The sequence below is a fragment of the Fukomys damarensis genome, unplaced genomic scaffold, assembly GCF_012274545.1.
Source record: "Fukomys damarensis isolate Sample0158 unplaced genomic scaffold, DMR_v1.0_HiC HiC_scaffold_13, whole genome shotgun sequence".
In the NCBI taxonomy this organism is placed as follows: Eukaryota; Metazoa; Chordata; class Mammalia; order Rodentia; family Bathyergidae; genus Fukomys; species Fukomys damarensis.
The window spans coordinates 6,341,086-6,365,198 of NW_022900925.1; the positions used below are offsets into that span (position 1 = coordinate 6,341,086).

Sequence of the window (24,113 nt, forward strand, 5' to 3'; positions counted from 1 at the left end):
GCGCTCACCAAGGGGCAGGAAATTTCAGTTGCCATCTGTAGCACTACCGGGAGGACACAGACAGGCATCAAGGACTTGGGGCTTCTCTGATTCAACAGGGCACAGCTGGATCATCTGAGGCAAGGAGTAAGTAGCAAAAATAAAATCTAAGAGGTTCATTAGGCCCTCTCTGCTTCCCAGCTTAAAGAAATGTCACAGTGAGAGCTGTGAAGGACGGTTGGATCTGTGATGATTGCCTTGAACATTATTTACCACTTACTGGGTGCCTTTCACCCACTGGGTACCAAGTGGAAAATAAAACAGAGGCTTTATCTGGTGAACAAAAGAAAGGGCAGCACTGAAGTTCCCCTGGTGTCCAAAGGAGTGGAACCTCCAACCAGCTGTTTTAATTTTTAATTTAGCCAATCAGCCCATTGGGAAAAATATGAAGATGATCACAAGTGGGGTAGTACAGGCAGCCTCGGATGCTGGAAGGAAGCTAGGACAACCATTACCTGTGTGTGACACAGTCAACGAGATGCTGTTTGAACACGAGGCTCCACTTTTTAATTATATTCATCAGGGATACCTTAAAGGGCTGCACATTGATTTTCATCCAGCTGTCAAACACCTTGGTGGGCTCTAATCTGCACACCTCTTCATAGAGCTTTTCATAGGAGTCAATTTGTGCCTTGAACTGATGTAGGAGGGGTGGGCTCTCTGGGATGCCATCTTCTGCATGAGCTTCGATCTCCTCAGGTGTGAGGACGTGACCATACAACAGAAACTGACCCAAAACCTCCTTTTGGTCCTCCACGTAGAGGTAGGAGTACTGGCTGAATGTGTTCAGGTAGCCACAGCAGAGGGTCATCATGCTCTGCACCCTCTGCAGCAGCAAGTTCCGCATGCTTGCCAAGTCGGCCATGCCCTCCAGTGTGACCTGGGGAAGTGACAAAACATCAGGGAGGTCACACAGATGCTTGGAGGGTTGTTCCAGATGTGGCCAGAGAGCAGGTGATTGCAAATCTGGTACCTGATAGTGGGGAGAGCTATTTTGCAGGGAAAGCCGTTGCACCAGAGATGATATCCCAAAAGTGCGAGTGATGAGATTCTCAACAATATCATAGAGGCCCCCCTTCACTCCAGGCTCCAGAGAGGGATGGAAAACTAATTCTGGGATGGCAAGGCTGAGTTGTGCTTCAAATACTGGAGTGAGTCCCTCCTTACACTCTGGAAAACAAGGAAAACACACCAACAGAACCACGATGAATGGGTGAGACGGGCAAAGGAGAAGACTGTTGTAAAATAACTAGAGTGTTGCTGCAGAGTGCAGACAAATGGAAACGGAAACTGTGTCACAGAAGGTGAGGGAGGGAGTTTCGCAGGGTTTCTCACATTGCAGTCACTGATATTTTGGATGAGGACCTTTTGGGCATTGCAGGACATTTACTGTCCTTGTTCCCCGGCATGATTCCCAAGGACCAATCGATGCAAGCCGGTCCCCTTCCACTTTCTCAAGTGCCTCTTGGGGACAGAGCTTCCTTGCCTTGAGAAGAGGCTGATTTTTCAAAGCCATTTCTTAGAAGCAGACTATTTCTTCCTGGATCATGCTATTCCACTGGCAGCCACTAAACGCATGGGGTTGGTTGCACGGGTGCGAGAAACAAAGAGGAATTATGACTCTGCCCTTTTGGCTCCCTTTCTGAAAACACAGACCTTATTTTAACTCTGTAGTCCTGTAGTAATAAAAATTTTAAAAATAGCATAAATAATTCACCAATTCCTGATTACTTGCTAGACTAACTTGCCTTGCTAAATTTAAATCAAAATACAACATGGAGCACAATGTTCCAAGTAGAAGATAAATACTTAAGGTTGTACCAATATCCACTTATTTTCACATATCGTTGATGGTAAAAACATTTAGGAGCCTATTATGGATTGGATATTGTGAGCAGAGAAGACTCGGTGAAATCCATTGTCCTCTTAGTCCCTAGAAATAGGGCTTTAACCGAGCATTGGATCAAATCTCTCAGTCCTGTGTGCTGTGGGGTGTGGTAATGTGGTTTCCTCACCAGTGGAACACGAGAGCCAGCAATGGTGCCATTTCTGGGTTGGGACCCTTGAAGTAGGGTAAGAACTTGAATATTGTCATGATGGCTTAATACAGAGTGAGGATAAGCCTTAGAGATTGGAGGAGCTGCATTTTCTAGCTTACTGAAATGCTTAGGGACAAAAATATTTCAGATTTTGACTTTTTTTTATGGAGTTTGGAATATTTGCACAGACTTTATTGACTGAACATCCCTAATCCAAAATGCCAAAAATCTAAAATGCTCTGAAATCCAAAACTTTTGAAGCTTAAAAACTTAGGATGTCAAAGCATTCTGAGTTTCAAATTTTCAAATTAGGGATGTTCAATGTACATATTTACTTGTGATGTAACATGTGTGACTATAAATACTGTGTATTTATGAGTTAATTAAGAAAATTTTTGACTGTAAGAGATTTGTCTTGTGTGCTGACATGAGAATCGAATCCCCACACTAGAGACAGTGCAAATGCAATCATGTGGGACAGATTCTCCTAGTCCCACAATCTTGGTACAAGTAAATCATTTTAGGAGGGAAGAGGAGGAAGAATGACCCTGAAGGAAAGGGTAGCATTTAACCTGCTGTCTATGCAGGATTTGGACTTTGAGAGACAAAAGAAAGGCCAGCCCAAGCCATCGGGACCATATGGCCTCACCAAATCCAAGAAGTAAAACTGATAAAGATGGACCTGAAATAAAAAAGCTGCTCTTTTTAGGCTCCTTCACTTCCCACTCCAACAAGGAAACCAGCACCTTTCCTTTTTACAGTCCTTCAGTCCAGCAACTACTAAGCCCAGCTCCCACCCCCTGAAAGAAATTTAAAGGTCTCTATTGTGAAGAAAAGATGTTCTCCTGTCGTGCTATTTCCATGGAAGGACGATAACTGTTGATTTTGGAGAAAGACTGCCATCTAAGAGACGACAAGGGGCAAGTCTGACAGCTCGGGTCAGGAGAGGCAGAGAAGCACTGGCGGTGTAGTGGGTCACTCACTACATGCAGATACTATCTCTATTCATTGCCTGCACCCATCTGTAACCCAGACACCTTCCTAGATCCAGGAGAGGGGTGAGTGAACCTCCAACCCCAGAGGCAGTTTGGCCAATTCCCTGAAGTGGGCCCTACCATTGCTGGGCCCAGGGCTCAACTCTGCAGGGCTCAGTTCTCTTGGGGCCTCTGCTTCATGCCCCTCGGCTTTCTCATCCTAGATGCTAGAAGATGATCTTTCCCTTGTGACTATGCTGGATCCCTTGCATCCTGCTGCCAGATCACTTTGATTTGGAGACCCATTCATTCTAAAGGCAGAGACCATCCTGACACCTCAGTCCCTCTCCCCAGAGGCCCCAGTATTCCCCACTGGGCAACACTCACCTTGGGCCTTTCTCCTGTCTGTATTCTCAGCCTAGTTCTCTGCTGTGCTTTCTTTCATGGGCTGGATGTCCAGATACATGATTATCTTATATCAACGCTACATTTGATTTCTGTCTTTGAGTTGGATTTGACATCTTAAATGCTCATCTCACTTTCACCTTTTGGCTTCAAAATTCTCATCTCTGAACTTTTATTTGATGCATCCTTCAATATGACCTTCATTAGACAACTCAGGTTATCCCAGAATGTGAGGACTGAATTCAGTGTTTAGTCCTTAACTCTTCTTCCCTTTCTGCCTCATCACTTACCAGCCAAGGTTAGCCCTTACTGGATCTTTGTTTCTGCACAACTCCCTCCTGTTTACCCACCATAAGTACAAAGCCCTTACTTATTTTGAAAAGCTTCAAAGAATGCTCAATACCTTCTCAACATTCTTTTTCCCCTTAAAGTTACTCTTTGCTTCTTGTCTATCTTTCTTTCACATGTAAAATATTCCTTTGTTTTCCATTTAGCCTGACCTCCACAACTCCTCGGTGCCTGGAGCGTAGGGGCCCAGAATAGCCTCCTCGTCGCCCCAGAGTCCAGTGTGCAGACAGCCCTCATGACTAAACGTGCTTCTCACTTCTCCAGCTCAGTCACTCTTCTCCTGAACCTTGATTTCAATTTAATCAGCATTTATGCTCTGGCTTTTGCTACGGGCTTCACTATCTTAGAGCCTGGTTGGTCCACTTGAGTTCAAAGAGTCAGAAATCTTTTCTTGGTAAAATTCAGAAACTCAATACTTTTGCTGATTTACTGTGCATCATTCACAAAATGTCCATAGCATTTTGGGAAAAATCACAGCACACTCAGTTGCATTTCTCTTCAGTAGAGCAGATGCTACTGCTATTAGCTTTCCAATAATAACCCACATCCATAAACCACTAAGTACCAGTGTTTTCCAGGAGGTATTGGAGTGAGCACTCAATGGCGAGAAATAATCCATTCTGCAACATGTCATCAATGTAGTTAACATAACTCTTCCAGACACTGGAGGCTGGGTCTGCTGCAAACAGACCCAAATTTTCCTACAAAAAAGGAGAAAATATATTAATCCTCTTGTATAGTGTGGAAGAACTCATATAAATGTTATTAATAGAAATGAAAACAATATATATAGAAAAGCCCTCATGGGAAGATTTTGCTATTACGGATCTATTGAATGCATCTTGTGTATTGGGTATAACCACGGACGAAAGAGATGTAAAATTAGGCCCTGATGGAAATACAGTAGCCCATCCTGTCCCTGTAAAAGGAGAATTGGGCCATGCTACCTTCTGAGAAGGAATACTGGTGTATGCAATGTGTGTGCACTTTGTAAATGCTGCCTGATATACCGTAGAGGAGGCCACATTAGAGCAGGTGGCACGGTAGGCAAAGAAAAGAAGAGTAAGAGTAAATCATACTACCATGACTGAGGTTTCATAAGAAATTTAATAAGTAAAGCATTCCCTGGATAATCCTTAGAAATGAACTAAAGTGTTGATAATAATTAAAAGCCTTTATCATATTGAGTAATCTAGAAAACCACATACACATAAGCAAATATCTTTATCTTCCCTCCGCCTCTCCTCTCTCCTCCCTCGCCCACCCCTTTCCTCGTTTTCATTCTCCCCACCCCTCTTACTTTTTCACATGATACAGCTCCTGACCTGCAGGATTTGCAGCATTACCATAGTAACAAGGTTTGGACTGCAAGGACAAGGAGCCCAAATATTCAGCAGTAATAAGTACAAACATCTGATTTACTTTTCATCATTCTCATTATTCAGTCTTTCTACAGCACCATTCCAATTATCTGATAGCTTCAGAGAAGGCAATAACTAATTTGCAGAAGTAACTTTCCTGGTTGACTCCTGCTTATCCCTTTAGGAAACATTGTTAGACATCTTCCTGGATTTAAACAATCTTATGATCCTCCTTTTAGGTTGCATGATTCTAAAATTTTTAAGATGCTTTCCTAACACCTCTTCTTTATGTACATTCAATATTTTCTTAATGACTTAAACTCCATTATCATTAAAATCATAATAGTGAGAATGCAGAGTTATTTACAAGCAGAAAGATGCATACGCTATTTTCTTCTGGATTAAATAACTTAGTTTTAATGACTGCTCTATCTCCTTCCAATTGTCAGACCATCAATATAACTACCTCTGAGTTTCACCTTTGTTTACTATTTCAAATCTACAGTGGTCTAAAGAATAAATGTTTTGGAATTTTCTGTGAAGTAAGAAGCAATAGTTCAAGTTTCTGGCCTCACCCAAGACGTAACAATGAGATGGTACTTGCCTTTCTGCCACAAACAACCAGAGTACTGGATATAGTTTAAGAAATAATTGTTTTGGAATGTATAGGGATGTGATCCTTGAAAGAAGGGGAATATTCAAGGTGGATTTTAAATCCAAGGTGGTTTAAATCAAGACCACGGAAAATGAGCTCAGGAAAAGCATCTCTCATGAGAGGTAAAGAAGACAGAAATTGGAGTTGGGTCTTGTCCAGTCTTTGACTGACTTAGTTGTACATGTTTAGCGAAATACTAGAAGAGCTGGCTGAGAATAGTCTCGGGGCTGCTAAGACAAATGTAAATTAGGTAGGTCACAAAGTGCTGGGAGATGTTAAGTTTGTGAGGAATGATGAAAAGACCGTGTAGATAACCAGGAACTCAAGTCAGACACCACACTCTAGATCCTCTACTAAGTCCTCTTTAGACCTTCCCTCAGAAACCTTATAAGTGGGCCTCAGGAGGATCACAGTGATCTGTCCAGAAGTTCACTGCCTGCCAAAACAAAATCTCAGACTCTTTACAGGAGACTACACAAGAGATTCTCAAATGGCATCCAGCATTCTAGCATACAATTAAAAATTGCTAGATATGCCAAGAAAGAGAAAAATGGGACTTTAATCCAAAGACAAAATAGTCAATGGGAATAAACTCAGACAACTATTTGGTTAGGTCTCTGATTTCATAGCTATCATACCAACACTACAATGTCTACCTGTAAGACTTACTTTCTGGGATAGAATAACAAATTTATGTCTCAAAAAAAAAAAACTAAGAAAATAACAGATTTTGGGAATAGCAGGCAAGAATACCATATTTGTATAAATAAACAAATAAGCAAAAAACTCTCCCCAAATTTGGAAAGAAAGAGAAACAGGCTCAGAATCTTACAAACTCCAAGTAGGATAAGTATAATGAAAATTTACCTAGGTATATCATACCTATTTCAGAAAAAAAAAGTCGGAGATTAAACATTTATTAAAAGCAACCTGAGAGAAGGCAATGCATCACATGCACAGAAACACCCATGCAGCTCCTGGCTAGTTTCTCATGAGAAACATCGGAGGACTGAAGACAATGAAATGACTTGCGAAAGGAAAGCAAAACTACACGGAGTTATGTTTCCAACAAAGCTACCTTAAAAAAAAAAAAAGCACAATGAGGACATTTTCAGATAAAAACAAAGAGAACATGTGATTAGCAAGCCAAAATTTCAAGAAATACTAAAGAAATTACTTCAGGCTGAAAAGAAATGACCCAAGACAGCAATTCAGATCTACAGAAAGGAATAAGCAAGTCTGAAAATCGTGAACATGTGCATAAATATAAAACACTCTCAATAAATACAGAGTTTGCACAATATAGACATATATATACTTCAGGCAAACAAAAACTTGTATAAGGTGCACAGTTCTCCTGATTTACTGCCTGCAGACTTTTATCTCTGGTGGTCCCCACAGGACGTCATGCATCACCAATAACCCACCACACTGCCAGCCCTTAGGGAAGAAATTGAAAACACAGGCACAGCAACCTCAATGGACACTTTGACCCAGGTTAGCCAGGCAGCAGCTCATCACACTAACAAAGTCTGGAAGGCCACCACTTTGGTCACCTCTTGTAACTGAAGAAGCCAAAGGTAACATATTAATCTCATGATGTCTTAATAAATTTAGTATTAAAATATTTATATAAATTTTACTTTTCCTGAAGTGTGTATACATTTTTTGGTGGACTCTTTATGTTTTCTTAAAATTTTGATGCAAAAGATATACTAATGCTGTATTATGGGATTCAATATATACTAAAATAGCAATATATAACAATATAATATATATATACTATATAATATAATGTATAATGCATCAATTTATATTCCGTATATCACACAATAATTGTACAAAAGATGGGGTAAAGGGATAAATTGAACTACTCTTGCGAGGTTTCTACTTCATAAGAAAACTCTAAGTTTAAAATGCATTCTTAAATTGAGAATAACCACTAAATTGTAATGCAAAAAGGCAAAGGCGGAATGCCAACTGAGAAATTTAAATAGAATACCCCCCAAAAAAACAAAAGCAAAACTATTCAACAAGAAGGTGGGAACAAACAACTGAGGAGCCAGAAAACAAAAATAAAAACAAACAAAGAAGCAAATAGAAAAGAGAGAAAAATGATAGAGCTAAACCCTACCATACCAATATTTATATTGAATGTAGTCTAAACATTCCAATTAGAAGACTTGTTAGACTAAGAAATATAAATTTTTACTGTGTGCTATTTGCAAAGAGAAGAAATTAGAACACAAAGAAACAAATGGGTCAAATGTAAAACAGAAAATATGGACAATGCAAAAAATAGGAAGGAGTAATAAATCAGGAGGAAAGCTTGTATTATTAGAAAATATAGATTTTAAGATTATGAATTATTAGAAATAAAAAGAAAGTTTCATGATAATATGGTCAACTTATCAAGAAGTTATTACCACTAAAAATGTGCTTGTGCCTGCTAACAGAACTTGAAACACATGCTGAAAATTCAAACAAAACTAAAGGATGAACTAAATAGACAAATCGACAACTGGAGGTAGAGGTTTTAATACTCTACTTTCTTTAATTAATGGAACAAAATAAAGTCTGAAAGCATCCAAAAGATAAAAACAATACCCAATTGCTTTCAACTAATTCATTTTTATAGGACATTATACTCAACAATAGAAATAATAGCATTATTACTAAATTAAAATCCAAGTGGATTAAAGATCTAAACATTAAAAAGAAAGATTAAACTTGCTGGAAGTTAAGTAAGGCAGAACTCTTGAAGACAATGGCATAAGAAAAGACTTTATGAACAAATCCTCAGCAGCACGGGAACTAGCACAAAGAATCAACAAGTGGGATCTCATTAAAAAGCTTCTGTACTACAAAAGAAACCATCAACAGAACTAAGAGACAACCTACAATGTGGGGAAAAGTTTTTACCAGCTTCTCCTCCCCAGACAAAGGACTACTATTGAGAATATATAAAAAACTCAGAACAATCAGCCGCCCCCAAATATAAAGACCCGATTCAAAAATGGGCATCTGAAATGAACAGACATTTCTCAGACAAAGAAGTAAAAGCAGCAAGTAAATATATGAAAAAATGTTCCACATCACTGGTCATTCGAGAGATGCAGATGAAAACAACACTGAGATTCCACCTCACCCCAGGAAGAATGGCTGCTATCAAGAAATCACACAATAACAAATGTTGGCGTGGAGAAAGGAACCCTTCTCCATTGTTGGTGGGAGTGCAGACTGGCGCAACCACTATGGAAATCAATATGGAGATACCTCAAAGAGCTGGGACTAGCGGTTCCATTTGACCCAGCCATCCCTCTGCTGGGTATCTTTCCAAAAGAATTAAAAGAATAATACCACAGTGATATATGCACACCAATGTTTTTAGAAGCACAGTTTGTAATAGCTAAACTTGGAAACAGCCCATTTGTCCATCAGTTGGAAACTGGATAAAGAAGATGTGGTGTTTCTATAAAATGGAATACTACTCAGCCATAAAGAATGAGAAATTGGATTTATTCATAGGAAAATGGATACATATTGAGGATATACTCCTAAGTGAAATAAATAAGTCACACATGTGTAAATACTGAATAGTTTCTCTGGTGTGAAAAACTATAATAGTACATAAGATCCTAATGATATAATTGACCATGTAAAATAGGAAGAAAAATGCTAAAGGTATAGGGAAAATGGGAAGGGTAGGGGAAAGGTAATAAGGGAAAAGAAAAAAATATGAGAAAATGAAAAAATGGAAATAAAGTGTTTGCAAATGGGGAGGGGAGGAGGGAGTGAAGGGAGGGCATGGACAAAGGGAAAAAATGAGAACCAAGACCTGTCATGTAAAGGTACACAATCCCAATAATGAATGTAATTATACTGTATAACTTAAATGTACCAATAAACTCAATAAAAGGAAAAAAAATTTAAAAAAGAAATAACAGCATTATTGTTGTGACCAGGAAATATTTAATAAGATAGATCATCTTCTAGGTCATAGAACAAGTCTCAATCCTAAGAGACTGAATTCTTATGAAATATCTTCTATAACCAGATGGAAATCAGATACTAATTTCATTTGTATATGGAAAAGTCTCAAATTAATCAATAGCCTTCTAAAATGACCATTAAATTAAAGAAATAATAACAAGATAATTACTTAAAATTAATGATCAAATTGTGGTATGAAATCAAATACAAGCTAAAGAAAAATTAATATCATAATATTCTTATAGTAAAGAGAAAGGTGTGTATTTTAAGAGGTTAGGAGACAAGGGAAAAGAAAAAGATATGAGAAAATGAAAAAATGGAAATAAAGTGTTTGTAAATGGGAAGCAGGGAGGGGATGAAGGGAGGGCAGGGACAAGGGGAAAAAATGAGAACCAAGACCTGTCATGTGAAGGTACAGGATCCCAGTAATGAATGTAACTGTATTGTACACCTAGATTGTACCAATAAACTCAATAAAAAGAAAAAGAAAGAGGTTAGGAGAAAAGATAAGCAATTAACCCTAAACTAACTAGAATGAAATAATAAAAATAGAGTAATTAATGGATTAAGAAAGATCAAGATTGGGTTGGGGATTTTGCTCAATGGTTCTGCCACTTGCCTTGAAAGCTCAAGGTCCTGATTTTGATCCCAGGTACAAGAAAGAAAGAAAGCAAGCAAGCAAGCAAGCAAGCAAGCAAGAAGGATCAAGATCAAGAGAAAACTAACAAAGTCAGGATTTGGTTGTTTGAAAAGATTAAAAAAAAAGTTTTAAACTCCTAGCAAAAACTTTCATAAAATATTTCAGAAAATAGTGGAGAAGATGCCTCCAAACTCATTTCATAAGGTGATATAATCTTGATACCAAAGCCAGATAAGAACATCAAAAGAAAAAAAAAATCAATGTCATTCATAAACATGCACAAAATCCTTTAAAATTAGTAAATCAAATTCTATAATATTTAAATGAACAACACAATATAACCAGGTGGGTTTATTTCATAAATGCAAGGCTGATTTCATAGATCTTAAGACCAATGTGCTCTTTAAAAACAATAACAAAGGATAATCAACCACCTCAAGAAATGCAGAAGAATCACTGATAAAATTTCTTCAATCATGATAAAATCTTTCAATTAGAGCTAGAAGAGAACTCCCTGAATCTTATAATGAACACCTATTAAAACCTTACATCAAAAACGATATTTAGTAGTGAATTATTAAGTGTTTCTCCAGCTGATTAGAAATGAGGAATTTCCACTCAGCACTGGTCTGAAGGTCCTAGCCACAGGGATAAGGCAAGAAAAAGAATAAATGACATAAGGAGTGGAAAGGAAGAAGCAAAATTGTCTGTTTTGCAAATGACATTAATATTTACATAGACAATCAAAAGAAATCTACAAAATAGCTATCGTATATGATAAATTTAGAAAGGTTACAGAACATAGTGTCAATATCAAAATTATACTGTTATATACCAGCTGATAGCAGTTAGAAACTAAAATAAACAAATAATTCAATTTATAGTAGCACTGCAAAACACTTAGTAGTAATTTTAACAAAAAAATGTGCAAGGCATCTATGCTGAAAACTGTAGAATGTTGCAAAGAAAAATTAGAATGATTAACTAGGTGAAGAGATGTGCCATGTTTATGGAGGGCTAAAGAATTGTTATTTTCTTCAAATTAATCTATAGGTTTAACACTATTACAATGAAAACCACATCTACTATTTTTTCTAGAAATTGGCAGATTGTATACATGGCTCAGAGGGATTAAAATATATATCACATTGAGAATTTCAAAGGCAAAATTTATCAAAGGCAAAATTTGGGCAATTATCTCTTTCACTTAGCTGCAGTACTATTAATGCTTTAAGTCTGGCATTTCATTGTACTTCAAAGCACAGATAATCCACATATAACAATTGTGATTCATTTTTGACTTCTGGGAATAGTCAACAGGTCAGACTGAGCCTTGGTTACTTTGGCCAACAGAAGCTGGTGGTCATTTATGTCCCTTCCCATTGTTAACAAGGAAGCTTTAGTCTCCGATGATGATCATGAAGTTGTCCTGACCAGTAGAGGGCTTATTGCATGAAGTCTTTCCTTGTCTTATCAGATGCATTTAGGTGTACAGTGCTGTTTCATCTCTCTAGACTCTAGAGATAGATGATAAGGATATTGCTGGAGGACCACGTAGGTTGTTTGCTCCCAACTGGGGATGCAGTGTTTAGTGCAATGCCTAATTTATGATTCCGTTCTTGGCATCTGCTTCTAAACCTTGACAACTTAGTGTTGTCATCATTAACATCATGTTAACTTTGACACAATGACACCACAATGTAACTTTTCATTTCTCCTGTCCATTAGCTTTAGCTCTTTTGCTATCAGCATAAACCTTTGTTCTTGACTGCACAAGACAGAGCAGCTATTGATTGCTCTAATTTCCAAACCATTTTTGCATCCAAACACACTTCTTGGCTATTTTCCTATACTCTCATTACATGTATCTGAGAGGCTGGTTATTACCTGAACAAGGGCATGAATTTTAAGGCCAGATTCTTTGATGAGACTGTAATATTTTTCAATTCGATCATGTTGATCATCCAGAGAGAGAAGACATTCCCCTTTTCCATCTTTTCTCTTAAATATTGGAGTCACCCATTTTGTCATGATGTTTTGAATTTCTTCTACATTGTCTTTAGTTTTCTGAATTCTTTGTTCAAGATCATGAATACTATTGGTGATTTGAATAACATAATCCCAAATTCCTGCTCCCACAAAGAAATATAATTAATCGAAATACTCTATAATGGCATATCTAAAAAAGTACTTGCTACAAAAGCTAAAAATTTAATGCTTGTAGATTTTATGAGACATTTCTCCATAGGTTACTTCATTATCATCAAAATTGTTTCATCCCTAGTTTTATTAACAAGCCAAACTTTACTGTAATCCTGATTAAAAAGGATTTAAGTAAGGATTTCAGAGGGACAAAGGACGAATGCTTACAGACCAATAGTATAAGAGCTGGTACAATTGCTAGGGAATAAAATTTTACCTACAGATACCAGTGCAATTTGATGACTTCATATTGATTAATCAATTTTTGGCACTTTCAACTTGTTAAGTGTTGAGAATGTCATTCTCTCTTGTACTTTCACGAGTTGACTATGAATGACTTTCTTTTTAAACTTTCACTTTTTTGAGGACTCGAATGCCTCATTGCCTCCTTTAAAACATTTACAAGCTAGTTAAGAAAACTAAGTAATGATAATCATATAGCAAAGCTCTCATTCATGCAGTGCCCCTTAAATACTGGAGCATGTGGGGTATCTTCTGCAACCTGAACTTCTCAAAGTGCAGGCAGTGAAGTTTCTTAAATTTACCCGTTATATCCCAGGAAAAGAAAGAAGAGGAATTCTAACCCTGTAGGCTTATCAACTGGAGAATGTTCCTGAGGAGAAGACAGACTCACGTTTCTAACCCAAATCAGATTACCAGGAAATAATGTGAGATTCCATTCACTTTATTAAACCCTTGAGGCCCAGTGTTTCTTTCGGACTGCAGGTGGTGCCCTGTTACCTTCTGTTTTCCAGTTCAGCGTCTCCTCCGCAGCTCTCAGGCAGAGATCGATATTTTGCAGCTCTCCCTCCACTAATGGAAATTCCACCTCGAGCAGAGTTGTCATAACCTTGTTGTACCAATTTGCAGTCAAATCCAAGTTGGCCACAAGCTGCCAATAAAATTCCCTGGAGGATAACATGGCTGCTGCCGCCTCAGGGATGTGCTTCGTATCTCTGGGCTCCAGATAGCTCATTTCTTTTAGCACTGAAGTCAGCTAGAGAAAAGAATCAACACAATGGCTATCATTCAGGAATCGTGAGAAAGCAACAGCATCCATCAAGGAAAACTCCCTTGGGCCTAAAGACCTTCTGGGCCTCTTCTTAATTAACCTCTGCTCCTATCCGTTTCTTAAATCTAGTCTCCGAGAAGGAAAATCAAGTATTAGACAGAAAGAAAATGACTCCAAAAGCAACAAGATATACCGATTCTGTAACTCATAAGAAGGAGCAAGAGGAGGGACTCCTGAGAAAGAAGACACCAGGGTTTGCAGTGGAAACTGTGCCCCCTCTGCTTTGGGGCTGTGGCTGTCACCCCCAGCTCTCACTAAAGTGGGTCCGTGCCAGTTCTCCATTGCTGGTGGGATACTCCCACCGAGAATTAAGACAAATGCTCACTAATTAATTATTAAGAATGGCTGCAAAAATAACTAAGAATGTTTATTCCAATTACATCCAATAACTAAGGAGGTTTTATCCAATTTAAGGTATGAGTTACTATAAGTTTATGTGCAACTAAAGAAAAAATATGATCTATTAAATTATAAACACACACCACATTTAGAGATGTAAATATGTTAAAAAAAACCAAAAACTTCACCTGGAACCAATGAAATGCACACTGATGAAACTGGAACCAAGTCTATAAGCCCAACAATAGTGTATTAAGAAATTTAAATATATGATTTACATAAATTAAAAAGATCATTTAACCTAAACAATCCTTAGCCTGTTCCCAGAGGTGAATCTCTGACCAGGTTTTGCTAGACTGATGAGGCTGTTATTTTTCATTATTAGTGGTGCTGTTACAGCCATGAGGCTTGAAGTTTATGTCAAGATCGAGGAGAGACCTTTATTTTTTTGACTCGCTATGGTTGTAGCTTCTCAACCCACACTGCCATGTGGATACTTATTCCTTCCCCTTTCCTTTCTTTGCTCTGCCCTTTCACTCTGATTGCCTACAAACACCTGGAGTGTACCTACAGTGTGTTACTTATCTGGGACGATGGGGCACGTGCCCTTGGACTATACAGAGGAGGCTGATGCCTCTTCACTTGTGTCATATACCAAAGACTTCATTACTGTACTGTAATCCAAAACTATATTATGACATGTAATGCACATATTGCTCTCTTCGGGCACTTCATATTCAGTACTGCTCACAAAGAATGCTGGTGAAATTGCTCCAAGTAGTTAAGAGAGTTACACAATGACTCATGTCTTGCCAAAGTGACAAAATCAGATCTTCTAACTATCTCTATTGACTTTGATTCTACCGGGAGAAGCTAATGTTCTACTGAGATTTTCTCAGAAGATACCAATGTACTGTTAGCTTGCTTTTCATCTCTGACTACAGTGCATTCCTGGAAAACTGGCCAACAGGACACAGGTAGGTGAGTGCTTTTAGCTCAGAGGAGCTGAGTGATGCACTGATAAGGTCTAGCCTTTGGTTACTGCTTTCTGCAGTCTACACTGACTTCCCCCACTTCTCGCCAGTGAAAGCAGGGGTCCTCAACTTCAATTCTAGTAACATTTTCAGACAAGTTGCTTTTCATTGTGGGGCACCATCCAGAGCCTTTTAAGTTTAGAAGCATTCTGCTCTGATAGTAACCCAGAAGATGCCACACTGATACTCCCTCCAAGTTTGACAAACCAAAATGTTTCCAGGTAGACAAAATTACCCCTCTGCCCTAGATAAAAACTCTAGACTAAAACCTTATTTCCAATGCCACCCTGGAATTTATCATATGCTATGTAGTAAAGAGAGAATTTTCATGCTTAGACTCTAGCTCCCTTGAAGATAAGAACGAAGTTTTATATACAGTTGGTGATATTTCCAGCATCTAATCAGTGACCTGTTCATGTAGTAAGTATTCAAAGTAGGTCTGGAGTGTATGGCACTAAATGGTCAGAATATTTCACCACACCTTCATAAGCCACCAAATGATGCCTCAGTCAATAATGGATGACCTGTATGACTATCTCACCTAGTGGCATTGAAGCCGTCTTTGTTCCTACAACTCTGTGATGTTCTCACAAAATTGCCTAGCAATGCATTGTTCAAAACTTGTACCTGCTGGTAAGTGACCTATGCCTGTCTTTCCTATTGTGAAAAATCAAAGAAAACATATTGATAAACTCTAAACCAAAACATGAACCTGAACAACTTAAGAAAACATTACACCTTAGGATTCATACCCCCAAAGAAATCTGGGGTATAAGTCCTTTAGAACAGCTTTTGGATATTCTTATGAAATACCTTCTTCTTTAGGATCCCAAAACAAGTAACTGCCACCCAACTGACCTGTGGGTTAAAGTTGACAGCGATCTGCTTTGTCTGAGGGTCACGTTTCAGCAGTGGTTGGGAGAGGTTGTACTGTGACTTCTCTGATACTGAGAGACACCAATCCTCATAAAGTCTTGCTTCATACCTGCAATGATCAGAGACAACAACCACTTTACAAATACCCTCCCAGATCCCCAACTCCTGGCCTTGCTCCATAGGGTGAACTGGAGGAAACCCTTAGTTCCTGATCCAGCCAACCAGGGTCAGCTCCTGCAGGTTAACGACTGCTTTCTAAAGGTGGCATCATTTCCAACAATAAAATGATTCTGTGTGATGTTTTAGGGGATAAAAGAAGTTAAAATCAGTCTCCGCGAACATTGAAAAGGTTCTTCGATGGCATTTCTCCCGCATGCATCTTCACGTAGCTCATGGACAATCGTCGTTTATCACTACACAGTGACTGAACAACAACATGGGCTGGGCTTGGGGAATAAATCGGTGAATAAACACCTCATGGTAAATGTAGCTAAGGGTGAGGCCTATTGGAAGACATCATCATAATGCAATGTGGCGTGTACCATCCTGGAGACTGCAGGTGGAATGAGGCATCGAAGGGCAGAGGTGGGAGCCTGGAGAACGAGAAGCAGGACATCAGAGAGGTAGTGACCTAGTGTTTGACCAAGGTGAGTGAAGGAGGGGCCATAAGGAGGCATTAGCATCTCCCTAGCAGTGGCATCACTGAAGGGCGACACAGCATGTCTGTGCTGAGGGAGCACTGCGAGGAGAGCAGGTCTGAGGTGGGAGGTGCTGAGAGGCCACATCAGGGACAGCTTTTCCTGACTCACTAAGGAATAGGGTTTCTGGCTGGTAGGGGATGCGGTGACATTATGGATTTGGAACAGTGTGGGCCATCGGGGGCACAAGTCGACACAAGGAGGACCTTTGGGAAGCTGCCGCAGCAGATCAGGCCAGAGAAGACCCGGGCTCTCATGAAAACACTGCTGGTGAAAACAAAGAGGAGAGGGAGAATATGTCCGAAGCTATTTGGGAAGTAAAGGGGATAGGGCACAGCTTACCTGGCAGGAGAAGTTGCCGCCAGTTATCTAACACAGTGCCTAGAAGAATCGGAATCAGAATTCGGGTCATCGTATCTACTCTCCTAGCTCTTGAATCAGGAGAAAGAGCAAATGGCAGAGGGGGAAGTGAGACCACAGGCTGTTTCTAGATCTCGAACTTTCAAAAGACCTACTCAGCTTTCAAGTGGAAACAACTATGAACCAGTATAAAATTTTCATTCTTATGTTTTCTCCACAGAGGATGAAGGAGGCACTTTTTAGATTTATTTCTTCTCAGTGCATCACTAACTCTTGTTTTCTGCTTCAGGAGTACTGGCTGTGATTTTCTGAGATGCAATCGCTCATCTGCCCCACACTTTTTACATCCACAGGGCTTGTACCAGGCTCCCAGGAAACCATGTGTCTAGCATAGAGCTGCTTTCCCCATCGACCCTATATGGGGAACCTAGAAATACTACACTCACAAGTTCCAAAGCTATAACATAAAACACACAGCGACACTTCAGAGCTGCTAAAGAACTCGCAGGAACCTGGGAACAGCAACAGTCATCGTGGGGGAGAGGTCTGCAAGGAGTAGAAGGAGGCAATCAATCCCTGAAGCTGCTTACTTTTCCAGCAATGACAGCATATCTTCATATTGCTGTATCATTCTCCTTCCTTCAGCAGATTCCATGCAACTATCCATACACAAGAGAAAAAATGATATAGAATCAGAAGAAGTCAAAATAATGATCTGAGGCTGAATGGCTTCGGGGGTTGGTTTCCAAATGCCCCCCAAAGGACCTCACCTTCTTCCTCCTGAACATCCTCCTCCAACCACTAGAGGGCACCTGCACTTGCTAAAACTCAGGCTAATCCACGGCTGATGAGGGTCTGGAAACCTTCCCTGCCCAGAGCTACACCAAGCTTTCACCTAGTTGAGTTAGTCATGTGCAGGGGAAGGGAGGGACCTCAACAATCTAAACACAAGGGAAATTCAACTATTTAAGAAAATCCTGGGGGAAGGAGTATGAACTACATGACAATATATACGTACATATACAAGTATATATAATTATGTATGCGTACATATGTATTTGTATATAACTATATAGATACATGACTTCTTGTCTTTAAAAATCTGTCTAAGGCAAGTGACAGGGAACACTGCCACTCCTTCACATGTTACATGAGGTCCCACCCATCAGCTAATTGATGGCATATGCACTGAGACATGCATGTGCACGCACACACACACACACACACACACACACACACAGAGGCTTCCACAGGATTGCTGCGGGCCACAGAGGAGAGTGGGGAGAGGCTGGCCTGAGGCACTGGAACCCGCAACTAGTTTCCCCTGGTTTTGATACATGCTGCAATGTTCAACGAAAGTCCAGTTCCTGGGACAATTGGCAAAGCATCTTTATTTTTCAGAAACCTTCACCTCAACTGTGTGGAATCTGTATTTGTCCTGCTAGCAGAATGAGGCAGCTTATTGCAAAGAGTCTTTAAAATCCATTTGTTCTTTAAATCCACCCGATCCCTTGAGCCTTCCCTTAAATCCTCTCTCCTGTCTGCAGAGGAAGCCCTGCACCCCGAGTGTCTGCACTCCCTTTTGTGATGAATGAACAGTGCACTGTGAGGCAGCAATAGGAAGGGGAAAGTCCCCCGGACCAGCTGGGTGGGCTCTTGCCTAGCACTCCCCTCACATGCTGTGGGATTTTCACAACTCACAACCCACGGATCGCACTCTTTTGTATCTGGAAGAGATAAAGGCCAGAGAGTTCTCACATGGAGCATGTGACAGTCACTTAGTGGGTCTGAGAAGTCACAGGAGTCAGTACAGCCAGACTTAATGTCATCCTCACATGCTGTGGGATTTTCACAACTCACAACCCACGGATCGCACTCTTTTGTATCTGGAAGAGATAAAGGCCAGAGAGTTCTCACATGGAGCATGTGACAGTCACTTAGTGGGTCTGAGAAGTCACAGGAGTCAGTACAGCCAGTTTTAATGTCACTTGAATTTCACTTCATGACAAGGAACCCACAACATTGTGAATGACTCTCTCCTCTCTCTCTCTCCTCTCTCTCTCTCTCTCTCTCTCTCTCTCTCTCTCTCACACACACACACACACACACACACACACATCATGTTTGCATTTGTTTTGCAAACATGGGAATTTTCATGGGACTTGTGGAGGTCGCATGCATTATGTGCCATCCGGATCCCCTCTAGGGACCAGGCCTTCTGATCTTCCCCACACACCCGCAAACCCAGTCCCACTCTGGTCAGCCACGCTGGCTGTAGATGGAGCATAGCTGCTTCCCTCTTTGACAACAGCCTCCACCAAAGGCAGCCACCTTGTTCAAGGTTGGGTGGACTTTCAGGAGAGCCCACACCCAGGGCTAGCTCATGCAGGGGCAAAAGGCAGAGCAGCTTTCAAGGGATGGCCCTCCCTTCAGCGGACAAACTGAAGCCTTGGATATAACTATCCAGCAGCACAACCTCTCCCCACTCCACCCGTCCCCTCTGTCCCTCATGGGTACTGCTCCTGAGAACATCTTTATCAATTTCCGCAAATATATCTCAGAGCTCCTGGTTCCTCAGGAGCTAGATCTATGGTAGATGTGCAGGCCACATTCCTGAAAGTAGTACAACACCACTTCCCCCTTCACATTTCTTCTTCCTTCCTCCTTTAAGGGCATGTCTAAGAAGGGCGAGGGCTTGGCTCTACTCCCAGCTACTTTCCATGGCTGGGCACTCCCAGAAAGAGCTCTGGGCTGGGAGACCTGAGACTCAGACTTTTTTTTTTTCCAGTTCTCTGTCTCTGAAACCTCAGGCAAATAATCTCACTTCTCTACCCTTCATTTCTTCATCAGCAGACTATAGAGTTTGCCTTGCAGGTGTTGTACGTGGTCACACCCTGGGTATACCTCTCCCAGGGACATACTTTGTTTGACCTGTTCAGCTGGGGGAAAATGGAATTGTTAGGCATTTCAAAATTGGACATCCAGCTTTAAAATGCAGATTTAAAGTTTTTGTGCAATACGAAGGAGACCCCACTGGGATTGTTTTTCTAATTGGTGACACTCCAGGGGAGAGGTGACAGTCCCTTCAATACCCTGTCCTGCCATCTCACACCCTCTGGCTCATGTGCCTTATTCTGGATTTACTATTTCCCAGCAGCCTCAGCAGCAAAGAAACATTTTGTCTGAGGAAGCTGTGTAGAAGATTTCCCTAGAACTTGCAATCTTTGACTCTGTCTCTCAGAAATGAACCCCATGGAGCAAAAGGAGCGAATCTGTGGTCAGTTAAGCCTTGTAATACGCTTATGGTCTTGGTACTTGGGCCTGAGGTTCTTTACAATCCTTCCTAATTCGAAAAACTTATGATAATAATGGCCAGTTCTAATTATTTTGTTTCATTGTGCTTCCCAAAGCCAGATGTGTTTTAACAAGATCAAGTATTTTTGGGGAAAAAAAAGAGTATTCAAACATTATATCCCAAACAACTCTTTTCACTCGTGCCTAACGGCTGAGAGGTCTCTAAGTATCTTGGCTTCTAGATTCACCCAGGAAGCAGGCCCACACTTTCTTATTCTGCTTACCATCAGAGTGACAGAGGGAGATTGCCAAGGAGCAGAGACACAGCTCAGGCCTGTTTCAGATTCAGTAGGTGACAGGTGAGGCCCAAGAAGCTGTATCTTTAACAAGCTCCTGCAGGGTGTCTTCATACTGTGCTTTAAGGACTTGAACTCTGGTGTCACTGTTCCCCAGGAGCCTCAGCAGCAAAGAGATTCTTCATCTGAGAGAGCATTGTGGAAGATCTCACCAGAGCTTGCAGTCTCAGACTTGGTTTCCCCCCAAAATGAGGCCCAGGGAGCAAAAGGGGGTCAGCCTGCGGTCAGTTAAGCCCAGACAACACAGAGGGACTTGGCTTGGACCTCAGTCCACATGTAGCAGTATCTTTACCGCTTGGCCAAAAGCTATCTAGCCCATTGCTGGAAATGAGAAGAAATCAAGCTGGTTTTCAGTCTGTAGACAAGGGGTCAGCACTTCTACATCCAAAGTAGAGTCAGAACAAACCTGACAATCAGCAGCGAGATACTCACGGATATGTGATGCGTCTGAAGTTGCTGAAAGGACCCTGGATGCGCTGCCTCAGCTCCTGTGCCCAGCGCAGGCCCCCAGCCAGGGCAGGCATGTTCTTGTGAACTGAGGAGAACCCTGGGGATATGGCACAAGTGACTGAAGACAGGTCAGATGGTCCCACGTCCCTCCTTCCCACTGAGGTCTCCCGCCTGTTCCTTCACCAGTGCTGCATCTACCTCCAGACCCAAGTGGTCCTGGGCCCACAATGAGGCATCCCTGGGAGGTCACCATGCTCGATGAAAGGAGGAGGAGGAGGAGTGACCCTGGGGGGCAAAGCTGTGAGTCCCCTGCTGAGCCATTCTGATTTAATTGGTCTGGACTCCCCAGGCGCAGGTGTTTTTAGTTTCAAGATTATTCCTCATGTACTGTCAAGGTCGAGCAACACTGCCTTAAGCAAGCAGTTCTCTACGGGCCTCAGTTTTCTCATCTGTGTTTTGGAATAATATTCTCTTTGTTTAGTGGACTTTGACAGTTTCTGCAAGAGGTCAACAAGGTTACGGATGAGACAAGCCAGGTGGATTATGAAGCACTGGAGCAGAGCTGGGACACGCTTATTTTAGTTCACATAGTAATTTCACTTTCTTGTAATTAGTCATCCAGACTTAGCAAATGTGAGATTTCAATTAAAAAGCAACACATCGCTTTGCAGCTTCCCTGGCACAATGAGAAGAAAGGCAACAGTGTGTTTCCTTTTCTAAGGAACAACCGGAACTGAGGAGGGAGCACTTCCTTTACTTCTCCACAGGTTCCGCTACACCCTGATGTCTCACACTCAGCCCAGGTCATTATCTTCATTACCAGTTTATCCTCCAAGACCAGAAAAGTTCCGACATGACACCATTGCCTCACCTTGCATAAATTTCTACCCTTTAAGTGTGCTAGAAACTGGCTATAGTGAGATGTCGTGCCTGTGATTTCTTTACATTACACAGCAGAAGACAGAGGATCCCGGGTGGGCCTGATGCTATCGGACAAGCTCTTCAAATGTACAGCTCTGACTAGAAGAGGCAGCACACACCTGTAATCCCAGCACTCGGGAGGCTGAGGAAGGAGGGTCATCATGAGTTTGAGGCCACCCTAAGCTACAGAGTAAGTTCAGAATAGACCCTTTCTCAATATACCTAGACCCTTTCTCAAAAAAAAAAAAAAAAAAAAAAAAGAAAGGGTAAAAAAAAAAAAAAAAAAAAAAAAAAGATAGTGGCAGAAGAGAAAGTCAGAGATCGGTAGCATGAAAGGATGCACTACACCATCGGTGGCCTAAAGATAAAGGCAGCTATATGGCAAAGACTATGGGTAGCTTCTAGTTGCTGGAAGAGGCTCCTGGCTGATTACCAGCAAGTACGCGGGGATCCCAAGTCTTACAATCACAAGGAACTGGGTTCTACCAACAAGAATGAGTTTGGAAGTGGATTTCCCCACCAGAACTCCCAGAAGTAACTCTAGCCTGACTAATACTTCTAATTCCAGTCTCACAACCCTGAGTTGGAATCCCAGACAAACCACGGTGGACTTCTGTCTTCCGGAACTGTGTGCTGAAAGATGGGTAAGGTTTTAAGCTACCAAAGCTGTACACATTTGCTATATTATCCCCAAAGATGTTTTTGAGTCTTCACAATTCTGTATCTGACTGTAAGGAGACATAAGAATGGCCCTACCTAAAGCTGGACCAACATATTTTCAGATAATGACTTCCTCAGTGGAGCCCATTCTTTATAATGTCAAGATGAAATGTGTTTATTAACACATGGACCTCTTATTCATCTACTTAAAAACCTTTCATAAATTCCCTTGTCTGAACAATGATTTTTAGATTCCTTAGGGTGGCACATAAAGCATTTCACAAATTGATCCCAAACTCCAGGACTGTCTTGTCCTCTCACTGTACGTATTCTGTTTGGGTTCAGGCAGTTCTGGCTGGTCATCTGTATTTTCTCATGCCTTTGCCGTGGAAGCTTTTGTCTCTTCTCTCTTGCTATCAACCCCTCACTTTCAGGGTTCAGCTCAATACCACCTTCTCCATAGACCCAACCTCAAATCAGGCACAATTCATCATGTTTTGTTACTGTTTCTTACAACTCAAGCACTTCTCATATTCTGTGAGCAATCATCTGTTAGCATTATTTTATTCCTTACCCAGACCCACCACTACATACCATGCCCACCAACATTCCTTGCATATACTAAGGACTCAAGAAATGTCTGTAAAACTGAAACAAACTTGCATTTGATTTTCAAACAAACAAGACAGTGCAACTAATTGTAATAAAAATGGACACATCACACCTCCACAAGGGAACTCTCTGTTCTTTGCCAGATTCCTACAGTTCCTCCCCACAGAAGTACAGTTGTTATGTCAGTGTAGGAAGAGAAAACTTCTCAGGCCCTATAAAAATCTACTGTGAATTGAGATATGTTAAAGAGTAATCAGTGTGACAACACTGATCCAGGCTCAACTGATACTTTATGCCAAAGTCATAACTGACCTGGGTGGTCAAGGATTCATTGCTCTGGGCAAGCTTGCCCATCTAAACCCCAGATACAGGGAAACCCACAGTTCAGTGAACCCTACAATTGCCCAAGATGGTCCGGAATTTCAAGCAAGATGGGTACGCTCGCTTTTCTTGGAGAATGCCACAGATCCATATATGGACACTTAAAGACAAGAGGGGTGCATTGTACCCTTCTCAGGAACAAAACTGCCCACATCAAAATCCCCTGACCACTGAATCTACCAAATTCTGCCTCCTCCTGGACATGCTGATTGTAGATTATCCTCACGGCATCTAGGTCTTTGTTGAACATTCTGATGAGGGCAAGGTATTTATCTGATGTATCCCGTGCTACCAATGGTCTTTCAAGGAGGTTTCCTGCTATGTCTAGCAGCTGCAGAGAAAGCAAAGAAAAAAGTCACAAATGAAATATTTCCAAGGTTATACAAATCCTGTCTCCTGGTTTT

General features: G+C 41.0%; 1 protein-coding gene across 2 annotated transcripts in view; it reads right to left on the reverse strand.

Moving 5' to 3' along the window:
• Dnah9 (dynein axonemal heavy chain 9) overlaps positions 1 to 24,113 on the reverse strand; it is a 331,965-nt gene that overhangs the window by 271,492 nt on the left and 36,360 nt on the right. For both annotated transcript variants that reach the window (XM_010615004.2, XM_033762784.1), the window contains 9 exons: positions 23,890 to 24,040; positions 21,118 to 21,232; positions 17,626 to 17,694; positions 15,960 to 16,086; positions 13,398 to 13,653; positions 12,342 to 12,583; positions 4,371 to 4,506; positions 1,013 to 1,209; positions 495 to 919 (listed from right to left, as the gene is read on the reverse strand). In XM_010615004.2, the coding sequence (XP_010613306.1) occupies positions 495 to 919; positions 1,013 to 1,209; positions 4,371 to 4,506; positions 12,342 to 12,583; positions 13,398 to 13,653; positions 15,960 to 16,086; positions 17,626 to 17,694; positions 21,118 to 21,232; positions 23,890 to 24,040 (1,718 nt within the window). The remainder of the gene's footprint in view (positions 1 to 494; positions 920 to 1,012; positions 1,210 to 4,370; positions 4,507 to 12,341; positions 12,584 to 13,397; positions 13,654 to 15,959; positions 16,087 to 17,625; positions 17,695 to 21,117; positions 21,233 to 23,889; positions 24,041 to 24,113) is intronic.